Here is a 20,321-nt window from a genome sequence, read left to right on the forward strand (position 1 = left end):
ACTTTTATTCTGTTTTTTTCTTCGTTTCAAGATCTGTACACAACAATCAATCCATTATCAACAAACAGTCCATGATCAACGACTCAATCGTACGAAATGCTTTCTTCTAGATAAAAAGTGAGTCATGATTATATCTTTCTATATACGTTCTATACAAAGACCAGATTGAATAATAAACTTACAGTGGTTTCATTGTGTTCTTTTCTTTAATTTCAAGATCTATCTCCAATCAATTGAAGATAGATCCTTTCGGTCATATTATATTTTCTTTTCTTTTGTTAAAAGTCGTCTTAACTGCCATCGTTAGTTTTCAAAATAAAAAAACGTTTTTCTATTTAGAAGTGAGTAATTCAGACCTCGTCAATGATCTTGAGTATAAACTAACAGTCCGGGATTCTTTTTAGTTCTTTTTTGTTTGAAACGATCGTTTAGAATCGTTATTCTTTATCATTCTGCTACTTATCTTTCAAAAAGAAAGTATTGGAAGATTCACTCTAGCTTATCAAAGGGTATAAGCTGATCTTTTAAAAAGTAAGTATTCAAAGATTTACTTTCGCTTATTAGAGGGTCTAAGCTGATTTCTCTTGAATTATGTTGTCATATTCAAGTTATTCTCTTTTTATATCACCCTCCTCTCCGCTACGATACCCATTCCGAGCGGAATGGCATCTTCCGACCAGCGCAAACGGCCGGAGGCTATGGCTCACGTAACTGGCAAGAAACGCAAACGCATTGCAGAGACGAGCTCAAAGGCGTCGAGTTCAGAAACTGATGACGCTTCTGTTTTGTCGGACGCCGACCCTGAGGCCTACGGGACACCATCCTCTTTACCCAATTTGGCCAATCCAGGTCCTAGTGAGTCTCTTTTCAGTCAACTTCACTTCAAAAATTGTTAATTTGTACTAATGACAACTTTTCTATCCTTTAGGCCGATCAACTGGGTTCGTTCGCGGCGCCACCCCAATCCTCACCACACCGCAAGCAACCTTGCTGCAGGGAAAAAAACAATACATCGAAAGGACAGCCTACATAGCTCAGCTTGAGCGCAAGCTCAAGTGGATAACTGACACATTGGAAGAGGAGAAATGCTCCCCGTCTTTTTTTGATGCCCTTCAGGAAAGCGGGCGCCTAGCCGAAGTGGATCTTATGAGTAAGTTTTTTTGGTTTCTCTATGTCTGTCAAGCACTAATCAAAATTTGCCCTTTTGTAGAACTCGCCAACGGAACCTTTCAAAACAACCTGAAGTCGTTGTTCCACGTTACTGGCCTTCTTCCCCCCCTCAAAAAGCCTATCTTCGACCCAAGCATCGAAGAAATCCACCAAAATGCGTCGTCTCAAGATGCAACCCAAGCTACATCCCGGACCTCGCCGCAGGCCAAGAAGCGCAAGGCCAACCCCGCACCCCCGCGTCCTCAACTCGACCGTGCCGCCAAGGGCAAAGCCATTGACGAGGGCTCCTCTGCCGGCTCAACATCAACCCCACGTGCCAAACGCCGACCTCCCCGCACGCCTAGTCAAACTACCTCGGCCCAAGCACTTGGCGACGGAGACGAGACCCCAAGTCCTGTGAATTCTCGAGCTTCCCCCCCAACTGGATCCCGAGGACCTACACCACGCCCACACTCTCCTACCCTCCCCCGCGGTCCACCCGATCCAACACCCCCTCGCCTTGACGTCAAGGCCATTGAAGAAGGGTATCACACCCTCATTAACGAAATAACCGACCTTTCTGCCCTCCCTTCGACACTCAAACCCATGCGTGTCTCCCTGGACGACCCTTTTTTCGCCTTTTTTTCTTCCTCGATGGCGTTTCCAACAAAGAATTCCAACGCTCCTCTTTTGGCTTATTTGAACTACCAGTTCGACAAGAATTTCCCGCGACCACAATTCCGGGAGATGTTCCCACGTGGTGAGCGGGCGTACACCTTTGTCACACAATTTTTCAATATGGCTCGACTTCACGAGGATTGGACCCCCGTGGACACTATGGGCATTATGTCCCGAATCCAGGCCATCAGAGACAATCTGAAGCGGGCCGTCATTCGAGATCCTCCTGTCGCGCCCCTTCCCAAGCCACCTCTTGCCTCTCCCACCACCTCAGCCCCCGAGGACACTGCCAAGCACACTGCTTTGTTTCACGACAATTCCACCAATCACCCTGACAACGACATGGACTTGGACGGTGATCCTGTGGTTCAGGATGATCATACCCTGGCCACAGGGGGCGAGAGTTTGTCTGATGCCAGCATTGGACCTGATCCACCCCTTCCTGCCGACCAGGAAGAACTCGTAGCTGCTATTGAAAAAGCTGGCAAGCTACCTTCAAATATTCCCTTGGGCCATCCCGAGGATGTGTTGGCTAGGTACTTCAGTGGCACATTCTTCTTGCCTGAAGATGTGGAGCCTGACGATGCTTGGCCATATCTCGACGGCGAGCTCAACGTGAAGATTGGGAAGGACACCTTTGACACTCTACTGAGGGTTGGCCCACACGGCATCGATGGCCTAATACGTGGGTGGTTGGTCAGGTCCCACCGAAACCCTGCTTGGAATGTTACCTTTGATTGGGGTACCAATGTCAAGCTCGGCGGAATCAAGGAGTACATGGCCAAAAAGGTAAAGGTAATCATGCCGAACAACCATGCTCCTCCTGCGACTCAATCAGTCACCACCCAGCTTACACCCTCCGCCTCTAACTCTGCTGGTCCATCTGACCTCGATGTCACTGAAGACTCCACAGACGCCACAACTGCGAGCACCTCTTTGCCGCTTGATGCACCGCCAACTTTTCCTGAGGCCGATCCTTCTCACTCTCAAGCTCAAGCTGACTCTCCTGCCACTCAACCAAGACCTCTCCAGTCTACAGCCGAACGTGAAGACACCAATCTTTTAGATGAATTCTTGAATTTCATGGATTCCCCCAATGCCCAACCAAACTCGCCTCGACGCGACTCGTCTGCTCCGTCTGCGCTACCGGTGCAAGCAACTACCTTAGGTTCTGCTCTCCCACCCCCAAACCCTCCTACGGCGGATCCAAGACTGCCAGCATCTCTCTCTCCTGACCAGTCTATGACGATGGACCCTCGACTCGAAACTTTGACAGCTCTGCCTGCCCAGCCCCAAGCCTCTACCGGCACTGAGACTATGGAAATTACCACCAGCACTCACTCACAGTCAGTTTCTGGCGTTGAGAAATCAGCTTCTCACCCACCTAGACCAGGCCAGACTCTAGGCTCACTTCCTATCAATCCGGATGTACGCATTGTTGGACCCGTCGAGAAAGAGCCCACCACCACCATTTGGAAAGTATCCGATGCCTCGGGGGTCATGGCTCAATCTGTGAGATTGGGAAAGATTGTCAATGAAGACGTGCCTTCCATCTTCACTGCGGTTCTCAGGCTCCTTGCTCTTCGGCGTCGATCTTCTGGAAAGTCCATTGTTACTGCGGAGACCCCAGTGGATGTGAATTTCAAGGTCGAGCCCGATTTGAACGCTGTCGAGTGGCTTTCGCACAAATCAAGTAAGTCTTATTCAATATTTCTTGTCCGTCTAATGTTTACTTATTTCAATTTCAATCTTTATAGACAAAGCAGTCTTGCTCCCCTCCGATTCCCTGGCCCATTGCCCAGAGATTTTCGACTTGACCATGGCCATCCCTGGATTCAAAACTCCTCACCAAGAAGAAAAAAAGAGTTCGATGATCAGAGGGATGTTGACACAGTTTGTCAAACCCACTCCTCACAACCTTGATCTCGCGCTCAAGTCCGTCCTTGCCGCCGTTGCCTATGCCAACATGGATTCTTCGGCCCTCATCACCACGACCAATACTTCCGATCTCGTCTTTCCAAGTAAAACCATCAAGAACGGCTTACAAGCAGCGGTTCACTTCCACAAATTGCAAGCCAAGGCTCCCGAGGAAGTGATGATTGCTTGCGTCAAGACTCTGTGGGAATTGCAAAACCAAATTTATGGTATGGTTGAAGCTATTGCAAGCATTCGCGCTCGAATTCGCCACAATCAACATGTCCTTACACTCCCTGTCGGTGATCGAGAAAGACTCAATGCAGAGTACGACGCCCTTATCAAACACCTTGGTACCGGAAGCCTCCCAGCTAAGACCCTTGGCCCTCTCGTGGGCTTCCTTGTCGGCGGGTTCAGAGGACTACTAGTCTTTTCTAAAAATGAAGGCAAGTTTGGTCCGGTCAAAGTCAGTTACTGTGCGGTGGTAATCAATGACCTTCAAGAAGACGGCCCTGTGGAAGAATCCATATGGAAGCACACCCAGTGCTTCATCATGGACTTGATCGAATCCAGCCTGTTTCCTCAAGGTTTTGAGAGTGCACTTGGTGATCCTGACAATGTGGTAAATGAGGATCAATGGCAGCATGCCAACTGTAACAAGATGCAGCTAGCCAAGTGCATTCAGATGGATCTTGGCAATTTCTTCAAGAGCCACGCCCTCCTCCAGGCTGATGTGCCCTATAAGCTTCCGGAGTTTAAACTACCTACTACCACTGTCAATAAGCCTCTCCCACAAAAAAAGAAAAAGAAAACCCAAGCCGCAATCCAAAACTGAAGTGGTTTTCCTATTCAATTTTTTTTATTTGTCTTTCAATACTTTTTATTTCAACTCTTGTTAGTTTTGTAGCCCTACTTGAGCTGGACTTTTTGATGGAACAGTTGTTGAAACTTTCTTCTTCACTGCTTACTATGTAATTCATTCTACAAACTCTTGTGCTTGCTTACTGTGTGATTCCTTATGCAAATGGATCTTCACATGTAAGTCATACTGTAGCTTGGGAAAACTGTAAATTCTTGTCTATAAACACAAGACTCAGTACCATGATTGGTTGACTTTCAGTATCAAGTGTGTTTGAATTTTGCCAATCACTTTGTGAAAGCATTAATTCCTTACGTGTGAGTGAATTTGACGTATCACCTTGTGAGAGCACTCTGCAAATACCATGTTTCAAGAGGGTACATCTTGAGGAATTCAAAAGCCTTATAGCCATTTCTCTCCACTTGCCAGAAGATTGACACTATATTTCAATCTTCTGGAGAGTGGAGTTGTACCTGTTGAATCTTGGTGTATTGAGTATAGAGTATGTAGTGTATGTAGCCATGCCAAATATGTGAAGTGGATGTGTAAGTTACATGTATGGAGAGACAACCCTAACCCTATGCCTCTACAAAGATAAATTGATTACATATGAGCATGACCATCAGAACCACAAGCTGGCCGTTGCCACTGCGGCCACCAGCTGAACACTTTACAAAGCATTGCGACTTATCCACTTTCTGCTACTCACCCCCTTTGAGTCCACAAACACCTTCATAGCACTTACTAGTCATGCCTCTCACATTGGGTCCACATGCCACCATGGTGGATAGCAATCATATTCTTTGTGCCTGTCCACAACACGGCTGCTCTGAAAAGACTATAGAATTTAGAGACAAGATACACAATGGCAGAATATTCAGTCGCAAGAATTATCCGTGTCACCTACAACAAGCTCCTAATGGTCAGCCATCAAATTTGAACACTGCTTTGCCCGGGATTCAACCTGTTCCATCCACACAGCTGCCAAACGCCCAGGCTGGAGTGAGTTCCTTTTGTTGCCACTCAAAATTCATTCCCTGGCACTAAATCTTCACACAGCCTTCAAATCAGGGCTCCACTATGGCCTCAACCAGCAGGCAGGTTATCACCCTTCCATCCATTGGGGCTGCGGTTCCAATGCGTCAACATCCACCCATCGGTGCAGCAGTGGCGGTTACCCAAGTTCTCCGCATTGGACCGGCAGAAGCAGCTACCAGCAAGAAACGTGGTAGAGATGATTCGAATGCCAATTCAGATGATGATTCAAGTGATGACGCCTCAGGGACAAGACGGAGTAAGGCACCACGTCGTCAACACACCTCCACATTCCATACAACATCAGTGCCACACCAGTTCTTGCAGCACCCATTGTGTCTGAGAGAAATGCTCAAAGTCACATATGACCATCTGTTTCAAGGACGTGGTGAAACTGCTTGTCGAAACAGTCTCCATTCTGCAGTGTTGACCAACAGCTCACAATGTCTGATGCAGTTGCCAAAAAGGCCATTGTGAAACAGATTCCGCTCAGCCTTCCAACACTTTTGAAAACTTGGCAACTCAATCCTGTGATACAATCTAAAATCTGCTGCCCCTACTGTTGCGCCTTACATCCATTACCTTTGTCCGAACCCAACATCAACCCACTTCTATGTTGCAATTACCCAAGATTCACAACCAAATCATCTGCAAAGCTTGCACGTTTACCTTGCGAACGACCTCTCTATGAACAATCTTCTGAGACAAAAATAGGGAAACCATCTAGACTATTTTTCTATCAATCGGTCCACTCCTGGCTGGGTAAGATGCTCAAGTTCTCAGACTTTGAGACCGCTCTTGATGCATCTCTGAACCGCCAATCTCCTCCAAATCACCAAATGGACGACATCTGGGATGGAAAGTTGTGGAAAACATTCCGAAAGTCAGGCTATGTCTTTACAGCAACCTCTGGAAAGCTAGTCTTTGGCTTGTGGTGTGACTGGTTCAATCCTGCTGGCAAGAACGCGGCCCAGAAGACCTCCGTCGGTGTCATGCTTCTCACATGTTTCAATTTACCACCAACCATACGTTACAAAAAGGAAAACATCTGTCTTTATGGAATCATGCCAGGTCCTGGTGAACCGTCCACCACAGAAATGAATCACTTCCTACGCCCTCTTGTTGAGGAGATGAAGGATTTCTGGAACGGTATCACCTTCACCTCCACCTCTAGATTTCCTCAAGGGCGCCAAATTCAAGCTGCACTTTGGCCAATACATGGAGATGTTCCAGCCATGAAGAAGGTTACTGCGTTTACCTCACACTCATCAACTCATTTCTGTTCTTTATGTCACATAACTAGAGATGAATATCGCTCTCAATCCCCTGCACCCAAGTGCCAATGTCGAACGTCTGCTGAAGTCAAGGTCCAAGCTCTATCATGGGAACGTGCGGTTACCGCCAAAGATCAATCTGTCCTGGCAGACTCTAATGGAGTGCAATACACAGTCCTTCAAGAGCTTCCCTATTGGAAATCAGTCGAATTCTATACAGTAGACATCATGCACAATGGATTCCTGGGTATGTTCAAAGATTTTTCAACCCAGTATTTACAAGTGCCTGCTGCTGGAAAGGGTTTGGCAGCTGAAAAGGAAAGAAAGGAGTTCCGCCAGCGTCAGTACCATACTCGACTATCACCACCACCACCACCCAGTCCACCACCCAGCCAGCAAGCAGAGACATCAGAGATGCGACCCCCACCTAAACCTCTATCACACCGTTCTCACGATACTAGATCAGCAGCCCCATCAGATCTTCATAACTTACCGTCATCGTCAGGTGGATCTGACCGCACCCTCCGGGGAAAGAAGAGAGCAAGGGTGGAACAATCACCAACACCCCCACCCCCAGTACCTGCTATTGTTCCATCAGTCACCCCCTATGAACTGAGTTTGCTTCAGCACTGTCTTGAAAGTGCCATTGCTCCCTCTTGGACCACTCGACCTCAGCCAAACTTTGGGATGGCCAGCGCTGGCACACCTAAAGCAGCTGACTGGCACTATTTATTCAAAGTCTATATAGTCCTTGCTTGGGTACCTCATTTCAACACTGGCGAGCCTGGGTCCACCTCTGCCAAAATACTCAACTGCCTCCTGCAGCTCATTCAAATTGGTAACATATGTACTTTGAGATCATTCAAAGATGGTGATGGTGAAAAGCTCACAAAGTTGGTGGAACAGCACCAAGCCAGCCTGGGAGATGGATGGCCTCATATAATGAAAAAGCCTAACCTGCATTTTGCTGAACACATTGGCTCCATCTCAACACTTCTTGGGCCACCTGCTTATATGGCTAGCTGGTCCGGGGAGCGGATAATTGGAAGCCTAGTTGCTGCGCACAAAAATGGAAATCAGAGTCTGTCCCTATCTCAATATTAGTCCTATAAACAATCAGCTGACATTCTTTTTCCATGACCAGAACGGGAGGGCGAGTCATTACTTCAGTACTATTCCAGGCGTAGCTTTTTCCAAGCCATGATGAATAACAATCATGTGGTGTTTGAAAATGATCCAGTTCTTGGAAAATACATCTTCAGGAAGCGCTTGACAAAGTGGAGAGAAAAACAACTTAGTCCTATCACCTTTGAGATGCTTCGAAAGAATGGTCATATAGGGGCAGAGTACACTGGACGCTCGAAATTTGATGTGACCACGAGCATCCTCATTTCGAGAAAGCCACATAGCACTTACAAGAAGATGCCTGGAAATAGCTACATCTCGTATTTTCACAACTCATGTAAATGGAAGGGATGTATCACTGACATTATCAAGCTTCCCAATTCCAAACATCCACTACTTGTTGTCAATTCATTGATACCTCTTTCTGATGATGACAACAAACACAAAAATCTGTACTATTCGTTGCCAGACTTGCTGAACGCCTCAGTGCTATACGACAAGCATGGAGGATATCATGTCATTGAGTGCGACAAGGTCATTGGGCAGCTAGTGGTCGTCAAGAACGAAACAGGCACTTTTGATATTCAACACCCAACAATCTCAACAGTTGAATTGATGAATCTGGTGAGTCTTTGTTGAAGATGAGTTTCTGATGTATACTGATTTTTTCAATTCATTCAGGGATTTGTACAAGCACTGGATGATGAGATGGATATGGACGAATTATAGTCTAGTTTACCAAAGACTTGAAATTCAATTGTAGAGGGAGTTGATCAAGGCACCATCTTTGTTCGAAAACACTTGTACAATTGACAATGACATTATGGCTGTACCTCATTCAGGGGACTGCCTAAGAGCCTGACAGACATTTCCGAATTGTTCTTCATTACTTGCCACCTATCATGAATGTAATCTTGAGCTAATACTGACTGTTTAGTGTGGTAGTGACTGGTTCATAACTTAACAATTAACAGTTGTCATCTGTCCAATAAATACCTCACATAAGTTTAACAAACGTATTATACATGTTCAATAAAAGTCTCATTTTTGCCCAACGTCAGTTGGTCACCCTGGCCTGCCAGTGACCTGTGATTGGGGGCTGTGAATGTTATACTTCTCTTTCATATTCTAACCTTCTTGAACCTTCAAAACAATGAATATTAACCTAAAAACCATGTTCCAACTATTATACGTATATTTTCATTTTTTTTCAACTTCCCTAATTTTGTCCTTTTAATTGCATTCTTCTCATAACAGTTTCCATTCTTAATGACTCAAACTAAATTTTCTTCTCAATGGATCCTTTTCTTACTAATTCTTTTTAATTTATTTTCACTCATATACTATTGTTATAAAATTTTGTCTTGTAATTGTTCTTATCAAATGATATAATCAATATAAGATTAAAATGTTAAGATACTATCTTGGTAATTGGTCAAAGATCATTATTCCTGTTTTGGCAATTGAAGATTATTTAGTGTAGGTTGTAGGAGCTCCTTTAGAAGGAAGATTATGTGAGTGTTGAAGTTACGCGGTTGGTAAAATTGAGATGTATAAAGGGGTAATGATGAAGACTAATGCAAGGGCTATTTGGAAGGAACAATTTTTGGGTTCTCTTATATACTTTTGAAATTTGTCTTTCTCCTTTTCTGATTCTTTTTGTGTCAAAAAGAATCAGTAAGTTTTTCCTCCAGTGTCATTGTCAACTTTTTGTTCTGTTCACTTTACTAATATCTCTACTATTGGTCCAGTAACTTTTTATGTGTTCTAAATCTTTTCCTTTACGCATGCTCTGCAACAATTCCTTTCGAGCATTGCAGGTTAGTACTTCTTGTTCACAACAAGACTACCTTAGCTTTAGTCTCATCTGGAACCTGTGCCCTCAGGTTAGTACTTCTTGTTCTTGACAAGACTGCCTTAGCTACACAGTGCCCGTTGAAAGTGTCCTCAATGTCAAGGTCACACCTTGTGTGTAGTTTTTTTCACATTTTGTTCACACAAAAGAGTTATCTGTCACACAGTTCTCTGAGACAACAAACAAAGGGGAGATTTTGCTCAGAGCTGAACGATAGTAACTTCACCCTTGGTCAACACCATTCAGCTCCTTCTCCCTGAGTGCTCACCTACCGTCAGTGACTCCAAGCCAAACTACTCACTTCCAACTCAAGTTTAAGTCTGATTCTAACTCAAGTTTGAGTTCAAAGTTGTGGAGATGTTTACTGAGTAAATACTTGTCTGTTTCACGCTATCCCATATCCAGTGAGGTTATACAATGTTCAACAGGCTATTTTAACTTGAATTCATCTTTCTTCTTGACCGTGATCAATCTAAGAACCTTTGACACCAATCAATTAAATCAATCAAAAAGTTCAATATCACAACTTCACATAGTATGGACTGTCTTCTTTGATCTTCAATTTCAACGTTTGATAGTTCTCTCCCAATGATTTCCTCAAGCTCAGTTTCAAAGTCTCCAGGTTTAGTTTGAAGCCGTTCATACATTGTAGGGAATTCTCTTGAATTGTGGCCTGTGATTTGCATCGATTACTCAAGAAGGGTAAAAAAACACCTGCCCAAGAACTTTTACTGTCCGATCTTTTTGTCCAAGCTTTCAACGACAGAGAGAACTTTTCTCACTTGCACACCGGCATCTTCTGTACTCAGTTCTGTAACCATGAAGATCAACTCATTGTTCCCCTTTTACAATTGATGATGAAGTTTGTCTGTCCTTAAACCTCAAGGCTAACTGCATCTCTATGAACGTTCTGAGCTTCTGAATCACTTGAGATCTCCAAGCTTCTTGTTTGCTTTGTTATCAAAATCCTGAGTTAATGTTATTAATGATGAAAGCTGTTAGTACTTATTGATCTGGATGTAAAGGAACATTAATGACTAGCTCATGTCATATATGTCTTGACAATCTACAAGACATCGGAGTTGTCTGAGAGAAAGGAGGAAGAGATCCAACACTCAATGAGTTGATCTCCCTTGACTCAAACGGAAGGGAGTGTATGTGTTACCGACTGGTGGAAATCTGAATGAGTTTGCCTACGTGATTTACACCTTCATGAGCCTTCATGTCCATCAAGAGTTTCAAGCCCCATATTACTCAGTAGATGTTGAGTTTCAGTCAAAGGCTAAGCCTTGACTGTATAAGCCATTATCCTCAGTTGGCTGATTCAATATTGTTTGGAAACAATTCAATTGCGAGCGAATCAAAAATTGGGTAAAATAATGTAAATGTCCAAAACTAATCAATAGAAGATTGAAGGGATGTGTAGTGCGCCTTCACAATAAGTAGATGGAACTATTGAAAAATTGAAAGGTGAAACAATACGATTCAAAAAGATGACTGCATCTAACTTCTGTACCCTCACATTTCATAGGGTAATCCAGCCAAAACAGCTCCCAATCACCTTTTGGCTAGCTTTTTGTTTGATGAGTGTGGATTGATACCTATTGATACCTCTTCATGTGTCTTGACCTCAACTGATTTATCACACCCAATATCAGATCACCTTCTAATTTATTACTTGCTTGTCCAAATCTCAAACATTTAACAATGGATTTTAGAAATCCAATTCCATTATGTTTAAAACCTCAAGCATTACCAAATTTAAAATACTTTCATTCTTCTATTACAAAAGAAAACACCCAATGTATGGCCAATATATATGAAACAACTAAAAAAAACTTTAAAATTGATTGCTTATTTACTTCTTACTGAACCTGAAGAAGGAGCTGAGGTGATCTTTGAATTGATCCAGGACAGACTTGAAGGTAAGTGTGATTTTCAAGACCGTAGTGCAAGAGAAGATTACAAGCCACTAGAACAGTCAAGGGTAATTTATCAGGCTTCCAAAACTGAATCCAATGTCAATTTTGATGCATATAGGAATCATCCAAAACCACAGCATAGTTGAAAAACCAAAGACTGTAAATCAGTATCAATTGGTTGTCAAACATCTAAGGCTATATGCCGGGATTGCAATTGGAAAAGAAAGATAGAAATTTGCCGTTGTGAGAAGCCCAAGTAGAATACTTGTCATTCGCTGGCTGTGGCTTTCAAAGATATCACTATGTGAGACTCAATATAAAGCTTGTTCAAGCAAATCTTGATCTTTGAGATCAGTCTCTGTTGGTGTCAAGAAATATCAAAGATATCATTAACTGTATGGGTACGTCAAGATTTCTCTCTTCGCTTGAAATTGAAAAGAAGTTGAAATTTTTCTGAGAATCGATTTGTTTTGAAGAGGAACTTCTGAGAGTTGAATAAAGGTGAATCGGTTGCCTTTGAAACATGTAGCACAATGCAAGGGACTTGTGCAAGAGGTAGATATCTTGAAAGAGTGGTGTCATCGTAATATTGAGACCAATCGAGATGAAATGTTGCTTCTTTTGGCAATATTCAGGGATATTTGATCAATGGTGAATGATATTTGACAGATTTCGCAGTGACATGAGGTGAAAACAGATGATAAGACGCTCCAGGCGCTGCAAGCGTCAAAGTGTGACCCTAGCGCCTGGGGCGCAGCGGAAGTAATTTCATCCAACAATACATTTGGAAAAGCGCTGCTCAGTTCACGCTTTGGGGTTTGAAAAACCCTGAAGCGGAACTGGCGGGCACCTCCGCAGTGCTGCCGCCAGCGCTTCAGCTTTTCCCTGTGCTGCTGGTCCACTGTTGGTTGCGGTGTCCAAGTCCACAACTTCCTTCAATCATGAATCTTGTTCACATTATGTTCACATCAGGTTCACATGTTACCCTTGAGCTGTACCATGCACAATATAGTATATACCACATAGATCAACAGCTCACCGCAAAGTGCTTTGATGCAACCCTTCTGCCAGCTCTGCCAGTGAGCCTGGAGTCAAAGATGTTGAAAGACAATCAAGACCAACGTCAAGAGTGTAATCAAGTGTGAAAGGTGTAGAAGGACGGCAAGGTTCCCTTATTATTTCAATCTTGTCTATGAGTGATTTGATGTTATGTTTGCGATGCTTGTTTTGTTCTTTGTGTTTTCCCCAACCAATGTTAGCGCTGATCTTTCCCAATGATTTTTATTCAAGTTATTGAGATATATATGTTATCACTTTCCTCTCATCTGAATCTCTCTTTCCCCATCTATTGGAAAGAGAGTACGTCTTTTATCATACTTTAAACTCAAATCAGTACTAATGTTATCGCACTAAAAAGAATCCCATAGATCACGAGCCCCTTTCATTAGCTCACTTCTATATTATTCTTGTTTTATTTTCCCTCCATAAAACTTAGGTTAGTTTCCCAGGTCTGCATACCTGCGTGTTGGAGAAGAGTGCTAAGCGTTCAAGCACTGTCTTACTAGGTACACGGTGTTGTTAGCCATTTACAAAAGACTAGCACAATTGGGCGGCGGGCGCCGCACTGACATTTTTGTCACAACCTGGAGAATAACTGTGGGGTGTGTCAGTAGATATTTTGAGAATTTGGTGCACTCCTAGGCGCGCGTGAACTTTGACACCCCTTTTTGTGCTTTTTGTGCCCCACCCTGAATGACTGCATGGTGAAAAATGTGTAGATAAAATTATATCCTGCCTCAGGATGAGCCCCAAGACCCGACAAATCGGGGATCCCCGCGGTCCACCCCGGCGAGTCAGGGGGTTGTTCTGGCCTCCGAATGGGCCCAGAACCGCGGGGAGAGTCGGGTCCGGGGGTTGTTCTGAGAGTTGAAAAAAAGCGATTCTCCTCGGGGACCCCAAGGAAAATATCTGTGTGAAAAGCAGACAAATCGATGTTGGGGAACGGTCGTGCGCTGCGGTATTTGCCGGGTACTCAGGATCCCTGTGAATTCTCCGGGAAATTAGTGGCCCGTCGGGGGTCAGGGTACAGGTGCCGGGCTTGGTTTCAAGGAGAGAATAAGCTTGGGGAATGGCGGGGTTGGTCCTTGTTCTGCCTTTTGAAAAACATTGGTCGCCCGGGCAGCGCAATCCCTGGCATTTGCGGGTCGGGGCTCATCCTGAATCCTGCCCCAAGCCTAACCTTCTAATCCTAACACCCTAATCCTAACCCCTAATCCTAACACCCTGGTCCTAACACCCTAATCCTAACCACCTAATCCTAATGCCCAAATCCTAATCCCCTAATCCTAATGCCCTAACCCTTACCCCCTAACCCTAACCCCTAACCCTAACATTTCCTAGCCAGTTTTTTCTTCTTCAGTCTCACCAGAAGTTCAGTGTGCTTATCTGGAATAGATTTTCTGGTGTGCAAAAATTACAAATATCCAATCAATGATGCCAAATGATAGTTATTTTGTATTTTCTTTCAATTTATAACTTTTGTACTTTGCAAAAGGTTTGTGTTTCATAGCTATCTTGCAATGGTTTTCACAGTATTGCAAAGGATTTGGGTATGGCCCAAAGAGAAAAACCATATGCCTTAATCTGGCACATATTGCACAGATTTTCCAGCAAGGAAACTGCTCCCCTCCATGAACAAAATTGCTTCAAAGTTTTGGCTTCAATAGTTGTACATGTAGACCACACATGTAACCACTGCAAATGGGAAGTTCCGGTGACACCACCGGAATCAATTAGTTTAAACCCCAATTGAACCAAATTCCACCACCAACATATTTATCTTGGATTTTGTAATCTGAGGTATCCTCGGATGCAAAACCTCGGACAGAAGCTTCCCGAGGTTTTGATCTGAGGTAATTCTCAGGGCAAAAAAATACCTTGGGCAAAAACCTCAGACAAGGTCTGTCCAAGGATTTGCCTCCGATGATGCCTTGGATTTCTCAACCCGAGGCATCTATGCTGGCAGTGTTCTGGTGTCCGGGTTTGAAATTTCCTTGAATCATGAAATTTGTTCACAACCTGTTTGCAATACGTTCGCCAATTTCCCTTGAGTGGTACTATGTTGGACCAGCGTATGTATGTACAAGTAAATGCAGAAATTATACACCACCCTGTAGTGATCTTTTGGCCCCAAGGTTTTTGTATCTGTTCTGCGTCTACTTGTACAGCTTTATCATACAACAACAACCCCAATTCCAACCATTCGACCATCTTTCCTTTGTCATGCACTAGAGCATCGGTGGGCGGCCAGCCGCCCCATCGGGTCAGGCATCACTATAGAAATGAAGCAACGTAACGTAGATGTAGACTTAAGCAACGCGCTTAGATACGGTGCAACCAGCAGCGGCACACAAACAAATACCCGGAGGTAAGGATTCCGCCTTTTTCTACAAATCCTTTAGTGAGAATTTCCATTGAGGTCATAACGGAGACCAAATTCTCCACGTGAGGCGAGGTTTTTGCTCAGCAAATTGTATGTGCAGCCATTGTCATTGAACACAGAAGAAATGTAATGATGACTTGGAGATCTGCTCCTCAAGGCTTTAGATATATAGAGCTAGCATTGTAAAGAGTGTATGGGTAACGCACATCGACTCAGTCGCAGTCTTTCAGCGATCAGCAAGACCGGCTGTTACATAGTATCATCGCCACAACCCTTCTGCTTCTTTCGAGATGACACATCATCTGGAAACACATCCTGTGGTCCACCCACTCTCACAACTGATGTGAACGCCTGACGCGAAGTGCGCTTATTGCAAACCCCAATTTCCTGCTTGCCAATCACGTCCTTGATTCCTTCCTCAGGTCTAAAGGACAATATCAAAGTTAGCTGTTGATTTGCCACATCGACCAATCGAAGTCAAAAGGCTTACATCGGGCTCAAACCGTATCGAACCTTATGGTTCCTGAGCCGACCACGACATGATTGCATTACATTCACCTGCGTGAGAACCAATTTAATCATGGTCACATTCAGCATGCAGGATGCGAAGAATACCTTGCTGATCCACATGGAGGACTCCACATCATATCCTGTGATGTCGCCTGATACGTAGACAATCACACCAATCTGCCACATAGACTTCGCGCTTTGCAATGTCGGCATCCTTTCAAGATGGTGCTTTGTCATCCACATGACAGGCCTTTGACTCTAGTAAACATACATCGTGGTCAGCCATGCTTATTAAATGAATGGAGTCTACATCGTAAACTGACTGTGGGATCGATATCAGTAGATTGTAGCGTAATCATGCAGCCATCGGATGCACCAGGCAGGGTCGGTGGCATTGTTTTGATCGCCATGACCATACCCCGAGTCGTGAATGACACTTTGTCGATGGTCGTGTTCAGGAAATTCTCACTGACCTCTGCCATAGGACCGTGGTTGACACAGGTTGAATCATCGACGTGTAAGTAATCCGGCTTCGCATCATTGGATGCAATCAATTTGCACTTCATGGTGTATAGATTTCCGACCTTGATTCGACTTGCGGTTGATTTGGTGGTAATGAGGTTGACGTCGGTACTTCGGATACCTGCGTTGCCGACACCTGATGTTTCTATGGTGCCATGATGAACAACAAAGCCATCATCATTCAGAGACATCCGCGGAATCTACACAGTGAAAGCATAATGAAAACATCAAATCAACCATAGTGCGTTATATAGATAGCTATTCACAGTCACCTCACGACCGGCACGCCCTATGAAATACACATCGATTGGGTGGATGCGACAGGTGGCTGTGTTAAGTGACATGATCAAAGTCGAAAATCAAGATACGACGGTCGGGTGACTTGGAAAGAGTGGATGCACTCGGATTGTGTGGTTCAGTCAGGAATGAAGCAATGAATGTCAGACGCGATCCAATCAGCGGGAGCGCAATGCAATCGATGAGAAATATATTATAACCACTCACGTCGTCTGTTGCTACTATATATACACTATCCCCATCGCTGATGATTGTTCATGGTCGAAGTCACAGTGGGTCAGGCCCTGATCTCCGGTGAGCCTCCTACTACACCTACAGTGACAACTCCTTCTGTCTTAGCAATCCGTTGCCCACCCATTAGAATCAGATTTACACCTTTTTAGATAGCCAGTGTGTTGAATGAGCAATCCCATTCCTCAGCAGCCGATGACCCGGAACTTCTGCCACACCACATCAGCCACGTTCCACAGAATCCGGAGTCCCACAGTTCATCTTTGCTCAATCGGTGTGTCCAGTCATGCCTTTGCCTGCCGACATTCCGATCTCAATGTCTCGTCGTGTTAAAAGGATGGAGTCGAAGCCGCGACAAATTCGGTCATTTGGAGGTATCCATTTATTACCCTAGCCCCAAGGAGAACACCAACCATACACAATTCAGGGGCTGTCACGCATCACTCTACTTAGCAGAAGACTGACCGAGTTCGCACGGGTGGCAAATTGCGGGCAGGCAGTGAATGGGACATAAATGCCTAAGAAAACCATTCCATCACTCGCTTCACCAACTGCAAAACAAAGGAGGTGTTACCATATCCATACTGTGGTACATGCAAGCGATCACATGAGATAGTAACAACCCAAAAAACCATTTCAACACATGCTGGAATAAACGCACGACACAGCCACCCTGACCTCATACTTCCAGGGCATCACATGAAGTACCCCATCAAGAGAACTCCGCACACGCTACATTATCGAATTGCGTCTGTAGAGCCTCTTGCGGGCCGCGTCACGACCTGAGCCCATGTGGCGAGCGCCATTACGCATACCAATGCGTGCCATGTTCCTACTGGCATAGGCACGTATCATTTGTTGCCAGATACCATCGTTGGCAGCAATCACCGCCCTGCAATGCGTCACAGCAGAAAGTTAGTCAGTCCACGTGTTGCACACATCAATAAACATAAAGTACTGACCCTTGTCTTATCTGACGTCGAGATCTACGAACACGTTGGACACCGTTGGCATCACCGGGACCGACAACACTAATGCAGTTGACCTGGTACAAAAAGTTGAATGTCAGTAGTGGAATCACAGGAGTCGAAACAAAGCGGCATACACTACTGATCCACATAAACGACACCGAATCGTATCCTACAACTACCCCAGAGATATGAACAATGGCACCTTCTTGCCACATCCTCGCAGCACTCTCTAAAGACGGCATAGGGCAAATATGGTGTTTGGTAAACCACACAACAGGACTCTTTGTCTGCCAATATAAACGGTCAATATTTACTCAAACCGCAAGAAGAGTAAAAGTCGCTTACGATCGGATCAATATCCACAGATTTCAAGGTGATGGTACAGCCAGACGGATGGTCAGCATCGCCAGGAACGATCTCTTTACCAACTATGGTACCCAAAGCGGTGAGTGAGACTCTGTCGACAGCGCCACGGATCAAGTTCTCACCCACCGGGTAGACAGAGGTAACATCGAGAGAAGTGGCGCTGTCGAAGTGCAAATGATCCGCATTGGCGTCGTTTGAAGCAATCAATTTACAACTCATTGAGTACATGTCTCCGACATTGATTTCGTTTTGAGACCAATTGAAAGCAGTCAAGTTGACGTCGGTCGAAGTAATGTGGTTACCCTTCAGACCTGAAGTGTTGATGCTGGCGGTATGAGAAACGAATCCTCGGTTGCGCAAAGAGGTCTGCACAAACTATCATTGGTAACATGACATCAACATCACGAACAAAATAATTTGAAGGAGGATTTGAAAGTGGTTACCTCACGCCCAGCTCGACCAATGAATTGCAACTGAATAGGATGCTGTAGAATGCTGGAATTGACTATTGACATTATTACGGATGAAAGAGTGACTTCGAGGTGATTAATTGTGAATGACAAAAGAGTGTGTTGTAGCAAAAGAATGCACGTCGTGGTTGCGGCCGGGAACCTAATTACCTGTTCGTGGCCACCTTTTATACCAAGGACCGTTAGCCAAATCATGACGGCCATCACTACTGAAAGAGGTTGTTGCCGGCAACGACAAAGTGACACCGGTAAGCTGAGTATTGTCATCAGGGTCTCACTAACGTGCAGCTCACAATTGCTTTGCTCCGAGATTACCCTGGGGCCTCTCCACCAGATTCCGAACGTTTTCCGATCAAAGGATTCTGTCCCAACTGATCCACATGGCGAGCCACGTAGTGTCATCGAGCCCAGGGTCCACCAACATCGTCAATCAATATTCAGTCTTGGTGGCTTTGAATAACTTACTGCCGTCGAGGATGCCGATTCTCGTAACGGTGTTCTGCGGAGTTGATTGATCACGGAAAGTAAGTACCAAGGTTGGGGTCGCATTTTGAAACACTGGCTGACGCTTGCGCCCTTGGCGATGATTAAATATCTCCTGCCCAAACCCTTCACAATCAATGAACTTTGGGGGCCTTCTGTGAAATCCATGTGAAACGTACCGATGTCGTCATGTCACCTTTCATCAACGTTCATTGCACAGGGCCACAGCTTCGAATTTGGTAGATGGGCCTCCATCGCCGTCATGAACTCGTGTCAGCATGATCATGGAAAGTTGAACGATACTCATGACCTTTCCCGCTGTGACGGATGACTATAAATTGAGTCCACAAAGTTGTGTGTTGATCTCATTACCCCCAACCACATCATCAACAAAAAACGCGTTGATTATGCCTTCATCGCCAAATGCCGAGGTACTTTCACCTACCTTCACCTCTTATCTCTTTCTTTCCTCGCCCAGAGCTGAAATCAACCTTGTTGTTACAATTTCATTCCACAGACAAATGACACCCACCAAACGATGACTCCGCAGACACCATTTTGGCAGTCTTCTCCTCAGCGAATTCCACACAGATGCATCTTGCAAACACGTGAAGATTCAAATGATGGCTCCTCGTCATGCCGATTCCGGTACTACGTTTGCACTGTGTCCTATGAATTTCAAAATCGTGGACCCCCTCATAGTCATTTTACAATCATTCCTATGTTCCATTCGAGCCAATGAGTGTTTCATTGTTTGTTTCCAGTCAGAGAAACATTTTCAGACATCATTGTAAATACCGCTGTTCACTCGCCATTGTTAGCATTGGAGTCTCCATAACATGTCATTAACCAACCATGAAAAGTTTTCAGCTCCATCTGAGGAAGAGTTCACCGTCACCCATCGCATACCGTTGTACTTATACCGTTGTACTCATACCTCTTAGAGGCCGGACTGTTTCATGCCGTGTGATCACAATTGCAGTGCCAAGTGCTTTTTCCTTCCACATAATTGTTAATAGCTTCTGTAGCGTCATGCTAGGTAAGCGCGTCACACGCATGCTCATGAGCCTCATCTTCACTTCATGCAAAGCACAATGAGAAACGTTCGGCATGTCTACAACTGAACCATTAATGCAAACCACCCATAACTCCTCTCTGAAGCATCAAAGTTGACCTCGGTCTCGGTCATCACAAATTCTACCGCGTGGTTGACATGCA

At 44.7% G+C, this 20,321-nt stretch overlaps 3 protein-coding genes across 3 annotated transcripts; 1 reads left to right on the top strand and 2 right to left on the bottom strand.

Moving 5' to 3' along the window:
- Window positions 1–662: 662 nt before the first annotated feature.
- Window positions 663–4,861, top strand: MELLADRAFT_114775 (uncharacterized protein; the record flags this gene model as incomplete). The annotated part of the gene is made up of 4 exons (XM_007403430.1): window positions 663–855; window positions 929–1,150; window positions 1,211–3,520; window positions 3,585–4,861. 4 exons carry the CDS (start codon window positions 663–665, stop codon window positions 4,574–4,576), a joined length of 3,717 nt encoding a protein of 1,238 aa, XP_007403492.1.
- A 10,641-nt stretch (window positions 4,862–15,502) lies between these two features.
- On the bottom strand, window positions 15,503–16,476 carry MELLADRAFT_58310 (uncharacterized protein; the record flags this gene model as incomplete). Its single annotated transcript, XM_007404120.1, has 3 exons — window positions 15,503–15,677; window positions 15,744–16,021; window positions 16,087–16,476. The coding sequence occupies 3 exons, from the start codon at window positions 16,474–16,476 to the stop codon at window positions 15,503–15,505; spliced, it is 843 nt and encodes a 280-aa protein (XP_007404182.1).
- Window positions 16,477–17,308: 832 nt separating this feature from the next.
- On the bottom strand, window positions 17,309–19,171 carry MELLADRAFT_123950 (uncharacterized protein; the record flags this gene model as incomplete). The annotated part of the gene is made up of 7 exons (XM_007404119.1): window positions 17,309–17,705; window positions 17,776–17,858; window positions 17,919–18,071; window positions 18,130–18,525; window positions 18,594–18,829; window positions 18,914–18,991; window positions 19,086–19,171. The coding sequence occupies 5 exons, from the start codon at window positions 18,663–18,665 to the stop codon at window positions 17,546–17,548; spliced, it is 864 nt and encodes a 287-aa protein (XP_007404181.1).
- Between the last annotated feature and the right edge of the window lie 1,150 nt (window positions 19,172–20,321).

Source organism: Melampsora larici-populina, assembly GCF_000204055.1.
Source record: "Melampsora larici-populina 98AG31 unplaced genomic scaffold MELLAscaffold_1, whole genome shotgun sequence".
Taxonomy (NCBI): domain Eukaryota; kingdom Fungi; phylum Basidiomycota; class Pucciniomycetes; order Pucciniales; family Melampsoraceae; genus Melampsora; species Melampsora laricis-populina.